Source organism: Varanus komodoensis, unplaced genomic scaffold (genome assembly GCF_004798865.1).
Source record: "Varanus komodoensis strain SLA01 unplaced genomic scaffold, ASM479886v1 scaffold54, whole genome shotgun sequence".
Classification (NCBI taxonomy): domain Eukaryota; kingdom Metazoa; phylum Chordata; class Lepidosauria; order Squamata; family Varanidae; genus Varanus; species Varanus komodoensis.
This window is the reverse complement of record NW_025336142.1, coordinates 83,079-95,874: the sequence shown is the minus strand read 5'-3', so window position 1 is coordinate 95,874 and position 12,796 is coordinate 83,079. Positions and strand designations below refer to the sequence as shown.

At 56.9% G+C, this 12,796-nt stretch overlaps 2 protein-coding genes across 2 annotated transcripts; one reads left to right on the top strand and one right to left on the bottom strand.

The window, feature by feature from the left end:
* Positions 1 to 2,931: 2,931 nt before the first annotated feature.
* Positions 2,932 to 3,930, top strand: ZNF488 (zinc finger protein 488). The gene has a single exon (XM_044448223.1). It carries the CDS (start codon positions 2,932 to 2,934, stop codon positions 3,928 to 3,930), a length of 999 nt encoding a protein of 332 aa, XP_044304158.1.
* A 686-nt stretch (positions 3,931 to 4,616) lies between these two features.
* RBP3 (retinol binding protein 3) lies at positions 4,617 to 10,957 on the bottom strand. Its single transcript, XM_044448222.1, has 5 exons — positions 7,901 to 10,957; positions 6,952 to 7,142; positions 5,973 to 6,115; positions 5,149 to 5,448; positions 4,617 to 4,840 (listed from the first exon to the last, which is right to left on the bottom strand). The coding sequence occupies exons 1-5, from the start codon at positions 10,955 to 10,957 to the stop codon at positions 4,617 to 4,619; spliced, it is 3,915 nt and encodes a 1,304-aa protein (XP_044304157.1).
* Positions 10,958 to 12,796: the final 1,839 nt, after the last annotated feature.

Sequence of the window (12,796 nt, the reverse complement as noted above, 5' to 3'; positions counted from 1 at the left end):
CGTGGTCGGGGCGGGCAGCGGGGCTTGCGCGGGCGCCGCATGCCGCCGGTCGGCTTCCGAGGCGGGCGCGGAGGCGCTGGCCGCCGGCGGGGCCCCCGGGCGCCCTGCTAGGTAGGTGCGCGGAGCGGGGGTCGGGGGGAGGACTGCCGCCGGGCCGCGCAGGGCGCTCCGGAGCCCGGTGGGGGGGGGCGCTTGGCAGGCGCGCGAGGGGCTGCGCGATCGGTGGCGGTGCGCGGCTGCGGGCCGAGGGGCGTCCCGGAAGAGGCGTTAGCGCTTGCGGCGCGGCGGGGGCTCAGCGGGGCGCTCCGCGCGGACGCCTCGCAGGACCGGCGCCGTTCGGGAGGCGATGCGCGAACGAGGGCGGCCCGGGCGCCGCGGCTGAAGCGCTGCTGCTCGAACGCTGGATCGGGGCCTCCGTCCACGGAGGAATTCGCAGCTGGCACCTGGTGAAGGCCTGGGGGCGCCCCGCTGGCCCCTCTTCGCAGGGCGCAGCGGCTGCGCGGCCGGCCCCGGTTCCGCGCTGGTCGGGAGGCGAGGCGCCCCACCGGCCGCGGGATTTCCTCCGAGGCGGACGCGCCTCGGTCGCCCCGCGTCCTGCTCCGGCCTGCAAGGAGGGAGCCAAACTGTCCAGCAGCGATGCGGCGTGTTAAGGGTTAAGACCAAACGAAGTTTGGGTCCCTTTCTAACAGGTCACTTCTTTTGTTTCATATTAGTTAGAAGCGGTGGCCTTGCACGGATGGGAGCGGGCGCCATCGAGTTCATTGGACATGCATCTGATTGTGACACTGTGCTGTAAATTACTTTGAAACAATCATAAATGCAAATTGACAATGCAAATTAATAACGATACAAAATAATAAGAATTTTAATCAAATTAAAAACTACTGATATTAAAGATTGTTTGCTCTCATGTTTTGGTTTAAAATACGTTTGTGTTTTAAAGTAAAGAAGTTTCAGGAATAATGTCTATTCCTTTGAGGGAGCGAATGATACAGTGAATCTATATTGGTATAAGAAATAGTTTATCATTAACTTGTCATCATAATACCGTTTGTGTGAGGACACAAACCTTATTCCTGTAACTTTATGTAAGTTTGGTATTTCAACAAGCCAATTCTTCTTTGTGGTAATGTTAATTAATAAAGCTGTCAGATCTTATTGGAAGCCTTGTGCAGGTAAAGTTACATCCATTGGAAGGTCTGAGCCTTTCGGTCTTGAAAGTCAGTGTCAGTGCAGGTAGTTAAACCGTTTATTGTAATTGCATTCTTCAACGGGCTTTTCAGAAACTCTTTGCCAAGGATTCCACACGTTTTTGTGTGGTCCAGAAATATTGCTGAAGACCTGACATTTTAGCCAAACATACAATACTTCTGCTAATATATTTTCCCAAGCAATGTGCAGGTTCCAAGAACAAGAGTTTTGATAACCCTTTACCCAGTTGTGGAAAAAAAAAACCCTGAAACTCGATTGCTTTTTATGGCAACTGAGTACATTTATGGTACATTTGTGTAGTTAGATTGTCTAAGCAGGGCTGTAACCTTACAGTCAAAAAAGAAAAAGAGGTTTATTTTTTGTATACCAAATTCAGCAAACTGTCAGCAACAGTATGTCTTAGCTAAATACCATGCATGTGGAAATGCCCTTTGCCAAAGTCCTTAGTTTCTGCACATACGTTTCCATAGGTTCTGGTAGATTTGTGGCAGTTGTTACCAGTTTGGTGCACTGAATATTATGCATTTGAACGGAAACTTTTCAAATAACAGCAGGAAAAGCACCGGCCCCGGGTGTGAGGGCAGCTCCAAGGCACAAGCCGCGGTTGCCGGGAGCACGCCGAGCCCTTCCTTGGCTTCCTGCCCAGGACTGTTCTGCTCCTGCCCTGTGACCCTCCCTCCCGCAACTGGATCTGCCCCCTTGCAGCCCCCCTGTGCTCCACCACGGCCCAGAGGACCGGCCCAAACGCGCCCTGTGGGCTTCATGGCCAAGCGGGGGCTCGGACAGGCATCTGCAGGGGCTCCGTTTGTTCGTTCTAAGATTTCCACGGGGAGCCCTCTTCCTGCCGCAGCATCGCCAACGCTGGGGGGGGGAGGGCGGCCTCTTCAGCTGCCGGCTTCCTTCCTTCCCAAGGGAGCATCATCGTATTTGCTCCTTCCGGGCTCTCGTCAGGTGGCTGAAGCCTTTCTTGTCTGGGAGGGTCTCATCTTCAGAGCAGAGCAGTGGCTGGAGCAACGCGGGAGTCACGGCTGCTCCCTGCAACCAGGCCCAGGCAGCAGTGTGACCCACAGGGAATTTCTGAGCACACTGGAAAGGCAGCTCCGTGTGCAGGGTGCAGCTTCTGTGGCAGGTCAGAGCTCACGAGGAACAGGCACAGCTTCAGCCGTGAGGCCCGGCCAAGGCGTGAGAGTCCAGGCCGGAGGCCAAGTTCAGGAGTGAGCCCATCTGGCCTGGTGGGACTGGTGTTTCCTCATGCCTTTCCCTGGGCCAAAGTCCTTGAGCGCGTCTGGATGGAGCATCAGGTTGCGGGCGGATGCTTTGAGGACGGGTCTGTCCCTGGCTGCCGTGTGTGGTGAGTGGTGGCAGCTGCAGCGTGTGAAGGGGGTGCCTGCCCTGGAAGCAGGTTGCCTGCAGCACCTAGGGAGCAGCCCCACCCCATGCCCAGCTTGCGCGGAGCCCTCTGAGCACACGCCCTGATAGCTCTTTGGCTGCCCAGCTGGCGCTCCTGCCTTACCTGTGACCTGCCAACTCCCGGCTCCCCTTCCTGCTCCCACATGTCCCCAAATGTCGTTGAATTGCTGGTAATCCCCCGTTTTCTTTCTTCTAGAGCTGGAGTGCCCCAGCTGCAAGCAAGTTTTCGAATGTGAGCGCTGGTGTCTTTCTCACATCTGCTTCCCTGAACATAGTGCCCAGCTCTGGAGAAACTTTTCTGGCCCAGTGATGGTGAAAAACCAGTCAGTGAGTCAGTCTACAAACTTTCACAGTCTGGCCAGGGACCTGGAGCGGACGATGGCCTCCTGCAGAGAGGGTCCCCATGGGGCGAGGGGTGTGAGTGGTGACGAAGTGGAGAGCAGCCAGGGCAGAAAGGTGGTGCTGCTGGAGAAGACCAATCGCCTCCACGAAGAGCAGCATGTGTGGCCTGGGGAAGAAGGGGGTGTGCCATACTCGCCCGGCGGACCTTTCCGGAAGCTCGCCACGGGGAAACCAGTGGTCCAGAGGGGTGCCCTGCAGCTGAAGGAGAGCGCGTTCACCGAGGTGAGGTGGGTGAAGGAGAAGCTGAAGGCCGAGCGGGCCCGGGAGATGGGCCCAGGAGGCGGCGAGGCCCGCTTTGGCATGGGCCTGGTCCGGTGCTCGTCCGGCAGTGCATTCTCCTTCGTGTGGCCCGCCAGAGCTGCCGGGGAGCTGAGGAGCGCGTTCAGCAAGCCAGCCAAAGGCCTGGCGGAGGGAAGGGCCGTGGCCACCTCCCAGCCTCAGGGCGACCCAGCGAAGCTGCCCGGGTGCATCAGCGCCACAGACTTTGCGTGGTGCGGCAGCAGCCTCTGGACTTCCCGGCTCCTCGCGAGCGACCTGAGCGGCTCTCCGCTGCTGCAGGCCAGCCCCTTCCCACCCCTCCCGGGACTGTGGCCCAGGCAGGCGGCAGAGCCGGGGCCAGCTGGGGCCGTGCCCGCCCAGCGCACCTCCTCCACTTCCCTGGCTCTGCTGCCCCCCACCTTTGCCTCCTTTGCTGTGGCGGCCCAGAACTGGTGCGCGAAATGCAACCTCGCCTTCTGCATGACCTCCGACCTCGTCTTCCACATGCGCTCCCACCACAAGAAGGAGGGCGCTCTGCCAGAATCCCGGGGCAGGCGGAGACGGGGGGAGGGGCTAGCTTGCCCGGTGTGCCGGGAATATTTTCGGGAACGGCACCATTTATCCCGCCACATGACCTCGCATAACTAGGCCCACAGTTGCTCTGTTGCCGTTCCGTGTGCGTGCACTGAGTCGTTCCCATTCACTTTTCTGCTGGGTTTAACTAGAAGCTTCAGACAGACATTTGCAGTCATTTTTACTCTGTGTTTCAGAAAAATACCTACCTTCATTACATGAATTTCAATCAACTTTATTAGTGGAAATCAAACTGTAGTTCAATAGCTAAAGAAATTAAAAAGTGAAATAATGGGTGGTGTGTCATTTGGTAATGTTGAGGGTGTTGGAAGTTGGTTCTTTGTGCCTGCAGCTATCCTTTACGAAGTGAAGCCACCGTGACTTCCTCGGAAGCACAGCCACATCTGTGGGGGGCAGGTGTGTGCCTGACTCGCATGTCATTACCAAGTGATCAGCATGACTGGCAGGCAACGTGACCGGCGGTCCTGTAAACCCCTGAACTCTGGCCATACGTTCCAGGAAAATTTGCGTGAAGAACTACTGTAAGCATGGTGAAAGGGGGGCTCCTCTTCAGGGTAGCACCAGCCCTTTGGAAAGATGTCTGCCTCTAGCTTGAAGCACGGTCCTGCCAGGCCAGCAGCTGTTCCCTCGAGATCCTCTCCTTTCTTTCCTCGCAAGCTTGCCCTCGGTGCAGTGCTGGGGTGTGGCCGATGCCCCGTTCTCTCCTTTTGAAGGAAAGTACAAGGAAGCAGGCACATTGCTCAGGCAGCGGCCCTCAGCGGCTCCAGGGCATTCTGGAAGGGCTGCCGCTTGAAGTCACGACCATGGACCTTGGAACGGGGCTCGGCTGCTGTGCAGAGGAGCCGCTGCCGCCCAGAGCGGGCAGTGGCGGCGGAGAGGGCCTTCCAGGCCTGACAGTCCTCCCCCAAGGTTTGCTTGCTCGCAGGAGGTAGCCATGGAGGTTTCACCATCACCCCAGCTGTTCCTAACCAGACATGCTCCTGGGAGGTTTGCGCCTTTGTGACTTTAACAAACACCAGAATTTGGGGGAATGGATCTTGACTTCTCTTTTTCTCCTTGTTTCTAGTTCTGGAGGGGTCACATAAAAACTGGAACTGAGCTATTATTGAAGTTCCAATAGTCCGAAACAGATTTATAGGAATAAAATCTTCCTCACAGTGAAAATGAATGGGTAGTCGACCATCTTTCTCCCCTAATTCCCTCTTATTTCCCTCGGTTCCCATGGAGTCTTTCCGTCTGCCCCTCCAATCTAGTGGGAACCAAGGGACGCACGGAGCATGTCTTTCGCTTTGATGAGTGCCACCTCGGTGGGGACTTCCATGTGCGGACTCACCCCCACACCCTCCCAGGCATCGCCTGCAGAAATGGTGGATCTGGAGGTTGGGATCGAGACGTAGAGATTGGTGCCGTCCACGTGGTATGTCTGAGGGGGGTGGCAGCCCCCGCTGGTCCTTTGCCCAAGGATGAAGGCTCTGTTCAGTCTCTTCATGATGTACACAAATTCCTCAGCCGCTCCAGCAGTCACCGAGCTGGTGAGGATGAGCAAGCCCTTGCCGGAGCCGTATCTCCTGCCTGCAAGAGGCAAGATAAAGGCATTGCGTGAGCACATTCGCGTTGGGCCTGGCGCTCCAGCACAGCTCTCCAAGAGAAGGGTGACCGGCACTCCCAGAGCCTGGCTTGATCGGCTGGTGATGGGCTGAATCCGGAGTGGGTCGCACTGAGCAACAGAACCTGCAATGGCAGAGCTGGAAGGGGATTCCGTTGGATCCCCTCCGTTTGGCTCCCAGACTCCAGCCTGCTTCCTCACAGCCATGAGTCCAGCCTGGTGCCAGGCACTCCGTGTTTGTGTGGATGCTGGCCAGGAACTGCGTCTGGGTGGTTGCTGTGTGAGGGGCATCCCTCTTCCAAGCATGCAACTTGCAGACTTCACTTGCATTGCATGTGCTGCAGAAGAAGGTTGCTGGTTGTGCAGCTGGAGCCAGACGAGGAGGAGAGGGCTGGATCCCTAAGGGGGCATCACAACCCCAGCTGCAGTCTCCCAGTGTAGATACAGGGACTCACATGGACAAATGCAACCCAAAACACAATCCCATCACCTGTCAGCTTTGAATGAGTCCACAGGTCCAGCGTGGTATCGTTGGGTCTGTTGTACACCTTGTCCAGAAGAACCGGGTGTCCTTCATCAAAGAAGTAGGAGCACAAAGCTGCCACAGAGGATGTCGCCCCCCCCACATTGTATCTGTTCAGATATGGGGAGAAAGAGCTGCATCACATGAAGTTCAGCCAGAAGAGCCCGCTAGATGGCTCAGGCATGGAGAAGGCTGCCTAAACGACTCGCGCTAGCCCTAGGTGTAGTAAAGGGGTTGGGGAGCAGGGAGGGACAATATGGTACAGGCTCAGCCTCCATGCGCTCACCACAGAACCTGGAGTCGGCCTTCCCTAGCTAGAATCAAATGGCTGGAAGCAGCCTAGGCGGCCACTGGGTCCACCCGCTTGCTCAGCGCAGGCTCAGGTCTTCCATCCAGCTTCTAAGCAGACCTGGCCCTGCTCGGCTTCCCAGATCAGGAGGGGCCCAGAAATTCAGGTCGTACGGAGGTTCGCTTGGCCAGCAGCCAGGAATCCTGAGGAGCCCAGGCCGGCATTTCCGGAGGCTCCAGATGGGGATGTGGCAGCCAGCGCCAGGAGAGCCAGCGCACAGAATGGACGCCACATGGACAGACCCCTTTGAGACCGGGGCACATGCAGGCTAGTCAGGCCTGCATGGAGGTTGGGAATAGGGTTAGCGTGTGAGAAAAACGTGTGTGCCATGTATTGCATTTTGAGTGGAAGGATGGATCCAGGTGAGCAAGGGAGCTGGTGGGAGGGCTTTCCACTCAGCGGCACCCCAAAAAGCTACCCAGGAATATACTACCCAGGCCGAGCCATGACATGTGGTGGGGAGAGGCTCTCCGAAGGGGGGGACACCATCCCTGGGCAGGGGCTTCGATGCACGTAGGGGACCGCGGACCAGTTCCAGATGGCATCTGGCCTCCCTCTGACCAACTTCCACGCTCTCTGCTCCGGGCCCCTCTTTACCTCATGTCTATGATTAATGCGTCTGTGTCAACAACCTTCTCCCAGACGTGTTCGACTAGCAGCTCAGAGACTTGAGACAGAAGCTTGCAGTCCCCAAACATGTCGAACCTCAAGTAGCCAATGTTGTTCTCAAACACGCTGGTGTGGAAAGAAAACTTAATGAGATCTTCAAACATTTCTGGGGAAGGCATCTGAAAGGAAAAGTGCGGTAATTAACTTTCAAGGGCACTGCGGCATAAGCGGCTTCTCGAAGAGCCCAGCTTGGAGGGTGCCACAATCGCCAGGCCCAACCCGCTCCCCCCAGGTGGTCACAGGTGACCTTGGCCAGCCCCCACCTCTCTGCCTCCTTCATCGCCCTGCTGGGAGGATACACGGCAGGCTATCACAGGGTCTGCCTCCGAAGCCCACCCGTCAGAGCAGGGACACGTGGCTTGTGGACTTTACTTATTTTATTATTCTATTTTATTTTATTTCTCCATTATTTTAAGGCTTGACTATGATTCTAATTGTGGGGCTTTATTGTATAAGAATTTTTTTGGATGATATGCTCCATTCTGCTTTTGTAAGACCATCCTGAGACCCCGGTAGCAGATGGGACATAAAAGTTATGGATGGATGGATGGATGGATGGATGGATGGATGGCTAGTCTCCACCTCTTCCTCCCTGGTTGTAGAATCGTGCCCATGCCCAGCCATCCCAACGCAGACCCTGGAAGGGACTGGTACGGCCCTCGAGTCCAACCCCCTGCTCGGTGCAGGACCACAGGCTCAACCGCCTCTGACAGTCGGCTGCCCAGCTGCCTCTTGGGGGCCTCCAGCCGCAAGGAGCGAGGTGGTGATGCCGCTCCCAGAGCATCCCGTCCCTGCAGGGCCTCCTTCCCTCACAGACCCGCAACACTCTCGCTCCCCCCCGCCACACAGGCCTTCTGGCGGTCGCTCAGCAGCTTACCTGGATGGGCACCATCCCGGGGATGCGGTCCCTCAGGTGCTCGGGAGCGTAATGAACCTTCAGGTGCCGGTCCCCAGACACGGCTTGGAGGTCAGCCGCCAGTTTCTCAGCAAGTTCTGCTTCAGAGTTGACCTTTCGGTACGTCTCTTGGCCGGCGCGGTCCATGAGCCTGGCAGCCAGTGCAGCCCCAGCAGCGGCGACGGCGTAGTTGTTGGCCATCAGCTTGGCCACGGTCTGCAGGATGCTGGGCAGCTGCGCACGCAGCGCAATGATGCTCTGGGCGACCGCCGCAGCCTCGGCGGCCTGGGTGGTGACGTGCGGCTCAATGCCAGACAGGCTCCACACCTTGCCAGTGGCCGGACTGAGCACCACCTGGCTGGGGACAGAGGCGTAGAGGGGGCTGCCCTCCACGTGGTAAATCCCGGCCGAAAGTGAGCCCCCCACAGTGGGCTCCCCCACGACAGTGGCGCGGTGCAGGTCCTTCAAGGCGCGCGTGAAAACTTCGGCCGCTGAGCCGCTCACGTGGCTGATCAGGACATATACGTCCTTGGTGGACCCGTACCGCTTGCCCGACACCCAGGGCAGCGTCCACACCTCGGCGCTGTGCGACGTGCTGCGGTCGAAGACGGTGTAGAGGTGCTGCCGGGGCTCGGCGTCGAAGAAGTAGGAGCAGAGGATGGGCACAGCGGTGGAGTAGCTGCCGGTGTTGTGGCGCATGTCCACAACGATGGAGTCCGTCTCCACCAGCTTGTCCCAGACCACGTCCAGCAGCCGTGGGCCGATGGCCTGCACCGCCTCCGCCTCGGCCATCATGTCGAAGCGCAGGTAGCCCACGTTGCCCGGCAGCACGTCCACCTTGAAGAGGGCCTCGATGATGTAGCTCAGCTCCTCCGGGGAGGGGGTCCTACTGGGGGGCTGCTCTTCCAGGGAAGGCTCCACATAGCTGTGGAAGATGTGGAGCTGGTGGTCCCCGGCGGCCTCCTGGAGGTCACTGGTCAGCTGGGAGGCGAGCGTCTCAAAGTCCACCGCCGTGCGATACCCACCGTGGGCCAGCTTGGAGCTCAGGGTGGCGCTGACCCTCCGGGCCATTTCGGGGATGGCGTAGTGAGCCTCGAGCAACTGCCCGACTCCTTCCACAAGGGCTCCCATGCCCTTGTGGAAGTCCAGGACTTCCTGTGCCTTCTCCAGGGCCTCGTCGGCCAGGACAATCGTGTCTGGCACCACCCCCCCCCCGAGCCAGAACTCCCCGTGGTTGTCAATGAATGTGATGACTGGCACGTTGAGGAGGAGACTGCAGTCGGGGCCCTCCCAGAGCCGCAGGAGGCAGAAGGGGTGCATGTGGGACAAGCGGCCTGCAGTGATCTCGCCGATGAGGGTGGCGCGGCCAAGGGACTGCATGAGGTAGGCGAACTCCTCAGCCGCTGTGGCTGTCTGGTGGCTGGTGAGCAGATAGACGCCACGCTGGGCCCCGTAGGGCCTGCCCAGCATCTCAGCCCCGCTGCTGTGGACCCGGGTCTGGTTTGTGCGTCTGTCGTAGGTGGTGAAGAAGGGCACAGGGCCGGCAGAAGGGTCCTGGAAGTAGGAGAGCAGCACCGGCACGGCACTGGAGGAGGGGCCGCCGGGGTTGTAGCGCAAGTCCATGATCAGCTGGTCTGTCGCCTGCAGCGGCTCCCAGACTTGCTGCACAATGTATGGGCCCAGCTTGAGCAGTACTGTAGCGTCGGCAAACTCATCAAAGCGCATGTAGCCAATGTTCCCCGGCAAAATGGAAACCTTGAAGACAGTGGCCACCAGGGCCCGCATAAGCCCCTCGTCATCGGGTAAGTCAGCGGCTACGGCGACCCGCTCCTGGACTGGGGCAGCCCCTGCCTCCTGCACAGTGGGGGCCCAGGAGAAGAGGCGGGGGTCCTCTGACACAGCCTGCAACTCCGCGTTGAGCTTGGCGGCCAGATCCTTCACGGACAGGATGGGGCTGTGGTCAAAGGCGGAGAGGTGCCGCAGCAGCGGGGGCACCCTCTCCACCATGGAGTAGTTGTGCTGCAGGACATCCCTCAGGTTGCTGATGGCGCCCGGAAGGGCTCTGCGCAAGGAAAGGATGGCCAAGGCTTTGTCCAGAGCCTCCTCTGCTGATGTCGCCACTGAGGGCGTCACTCCATTAACCTCCCAGCTCTGCCCACTGCCACTCAAGGGGCTCACAGAACGCGAGACGGGGATGGTCATGTAGAAGTGGGAAGCACCAAGCGGCAGTTTCTGGATATCCAAGGAGCCTCCGGCCGATCTCTCCCCTACTATGATGGCCCGGCGCATCTGCCTGAGGATGTGCGCCACGTCCTCGGCCACGCCAGCGGTGTGCTGGCTGCTCAGCAAGACCACATCCTTGTCCTTGGTATACCTCTCACCCAGCACCTCTGGCAAGGTCCAGATTTCCACCGTGCTGTTCGAGGGCCGGTTGTAAATGGTGTCGACGTGCAGCGCCTTGTCCTCATCGTGCAAGTAGGAGATGAGGAACGGGATGCCCGAGACCTGCCCGCCTGTGGCATGGCGCAGGTCAAGGATCAGAGCCGAGGTCCCCATCAAGGCCTGCCACACCTGTTGCACCAGGTACGCCCCAACCTGCTGCACAACTTCCTGGCCGATGATGTAGTCAATCCTTAGATAGCCCACATTGCCCTCTAGTACCTCGGACTTTATGATATGCTGGAGGAGACTTAGGAGTTGCTCTGAAGTTGGAGAAGTGGCCGCTTCTTGCTGGGGGGAAGCCGGAGCAGATGGCTCGTAGGAGACTACCAGCCGTGGGTCATTCAAAGCTCCCTGCACCCCGGCGGTCAAAACTGTTGCCAAAAGTTTGGGATCTGAAATGTCCAAGATCTCCCCACTCTTGATGGCTTGTTCAATGGCTTCCTGCATCCCCACCAGGTTTTCAGGGAAGCAGTAATTATCCAGCAGAACCCTGGCCATGTCCAACACCAGCGCGGACTGAAGGACCCCCTTGGAGTGGATGCCGTGACAGATGAGGCACAGCAGCAGCAGCGGCAGCGGCAAACAGCTCCTCCTCATCTTCACCCAGCCAGGAAAATGCAAAGTGAAATGCAGCACAATGAAATCCAGAGCGATCGCAGAGTGAAGTTCGCTTCCTCCTGAGCCTGTGTGGTCTATCGGCGGAGTGGGTGAGTAGCTAAGCATTAAAGCGGAGTGCACAGAATATCCCTTTTATCTAACCTCACCCTTAAATCTGGCTCTAAGGCCTTAATCTCATTAAATCGGAGGGCACCCACCTGCCGGATCCCAGACAAGGCGCGGCTTCATGGTGTGTTGCAACAACCTTCCCCTGGGACCTGCCGATGAACTTCAGCCGAGCGAGTGCTAGGAAGACCACCCCAGAGTGCTCACCGGGCCTTGCCCACCACTTCCCGAACAAGCCCTTCGCAGACTGGGTCGGATCTTGTTTGCCGCAAAAGGGCTGAAAGGAATCATTTGGAGTGCAACAGAAATCACACAGCACTGAATACACGCAAACCCCACTCAAAACACTTCAGGTTCATACACATCTTATAAATTGCAATGATATGAACAACATTTTATGGAATATATAAATAAGGCATATGAGTAAACAAAATAAAAAGACAGCCAGAATACTCTGATAATAGCTGAGCTATTTAAAACTTATATAACAGGACTAGAATATTAACACAGCTGTGCTCTATACAGTCTAGCAGAGCCCAAGTTTGGGAGGTGTAATCAATTATCAGTCTTTAAGAGCCACTCTGCAGCAAAGTTTGTAAGGGGACCCATGGATTACCACCTGCAAGAAAAGACAGGCATGCCATGTGCCCCAGTGGTTTGCAGCTCCTGGTCATCTTAGCCTCATGTCTAAGTTCCTCCACATTGCAAAATAATAAGCATTCACATTTACATGGTCTTGTACTTAGATGAAGATGAAAATAACGATCAAGGCATACTTACAACACGTCTCTTAATAAAGGGCGTGTTAAGAATACTGAGAGACCAACCAAATCAGTCACAGCTGCTTTGTACAACCAGTCTTCAAATTCAAATAAACTTAAATGACCACGCGAGTCATTTATATATTCAGTCATTCGGCGGCTTTAGGAAAGGAGGACCAGATGAGGAACACGGCGGGAGGGACTGTTGAAGGGTTGAGGGGTTCAGGGCTGCACAAGCCAATTCTGCGGGGGCGCCGAGCACGTGGCCGCCAAGCACGGCTGGCAGTTAGGCAAAGCCCAGCTTTCCAGGGGGGATTTTCTTTCCCATGACTAATTTGGGCTACCCAGTTTTCCAGTGAGTTTGCCCTACATCTGCATGCAGCCATTTGGATATTGTCAAACCCTGAACATTTGATACACGATGCACAGTTTACTTAATGCTAAGCATGTCGCTGCTGCTGCGGGCTGCCAATGTTTGCATCGGGATGGCGCATCTCCCGCCACTTGCCAGAACACTGCTAAATCCGGGGTGGCTGTAATCTTCATAATTTGCCATCAGTCTGGATTTACTTGTAATGCCACCACAGAACATATGGCCACTGTTCCCAGGCAGGAGAAATTAATCTCAACAGACCGAAATAGAAGGCGCAAAACGTGTGCGCAGGCACATGCGCCTGAGTTATTTCTAGGATTTCTGCATCTGGAATTTCCCTGTGCTGCTAATAATGCACGTTGGGGCAAAAAAAAAAAAAAAAAAAAAATCCGATTTCAACTATATGGGATTGGGACTAAGCCCGCCTGAGCAAGAAAGCAACCCCTGGGTAGCGGCAGGCGGCGGCATGAGAGCGTCGGCCGGGTCGCAGCTGCTGTGAAGGCGGGCTCCCTGCCGGGCATGTTGAGAAATGGAAGAGGAACTTCTATCAAACTTGGGATTTTTTAAATTATTGGCTAG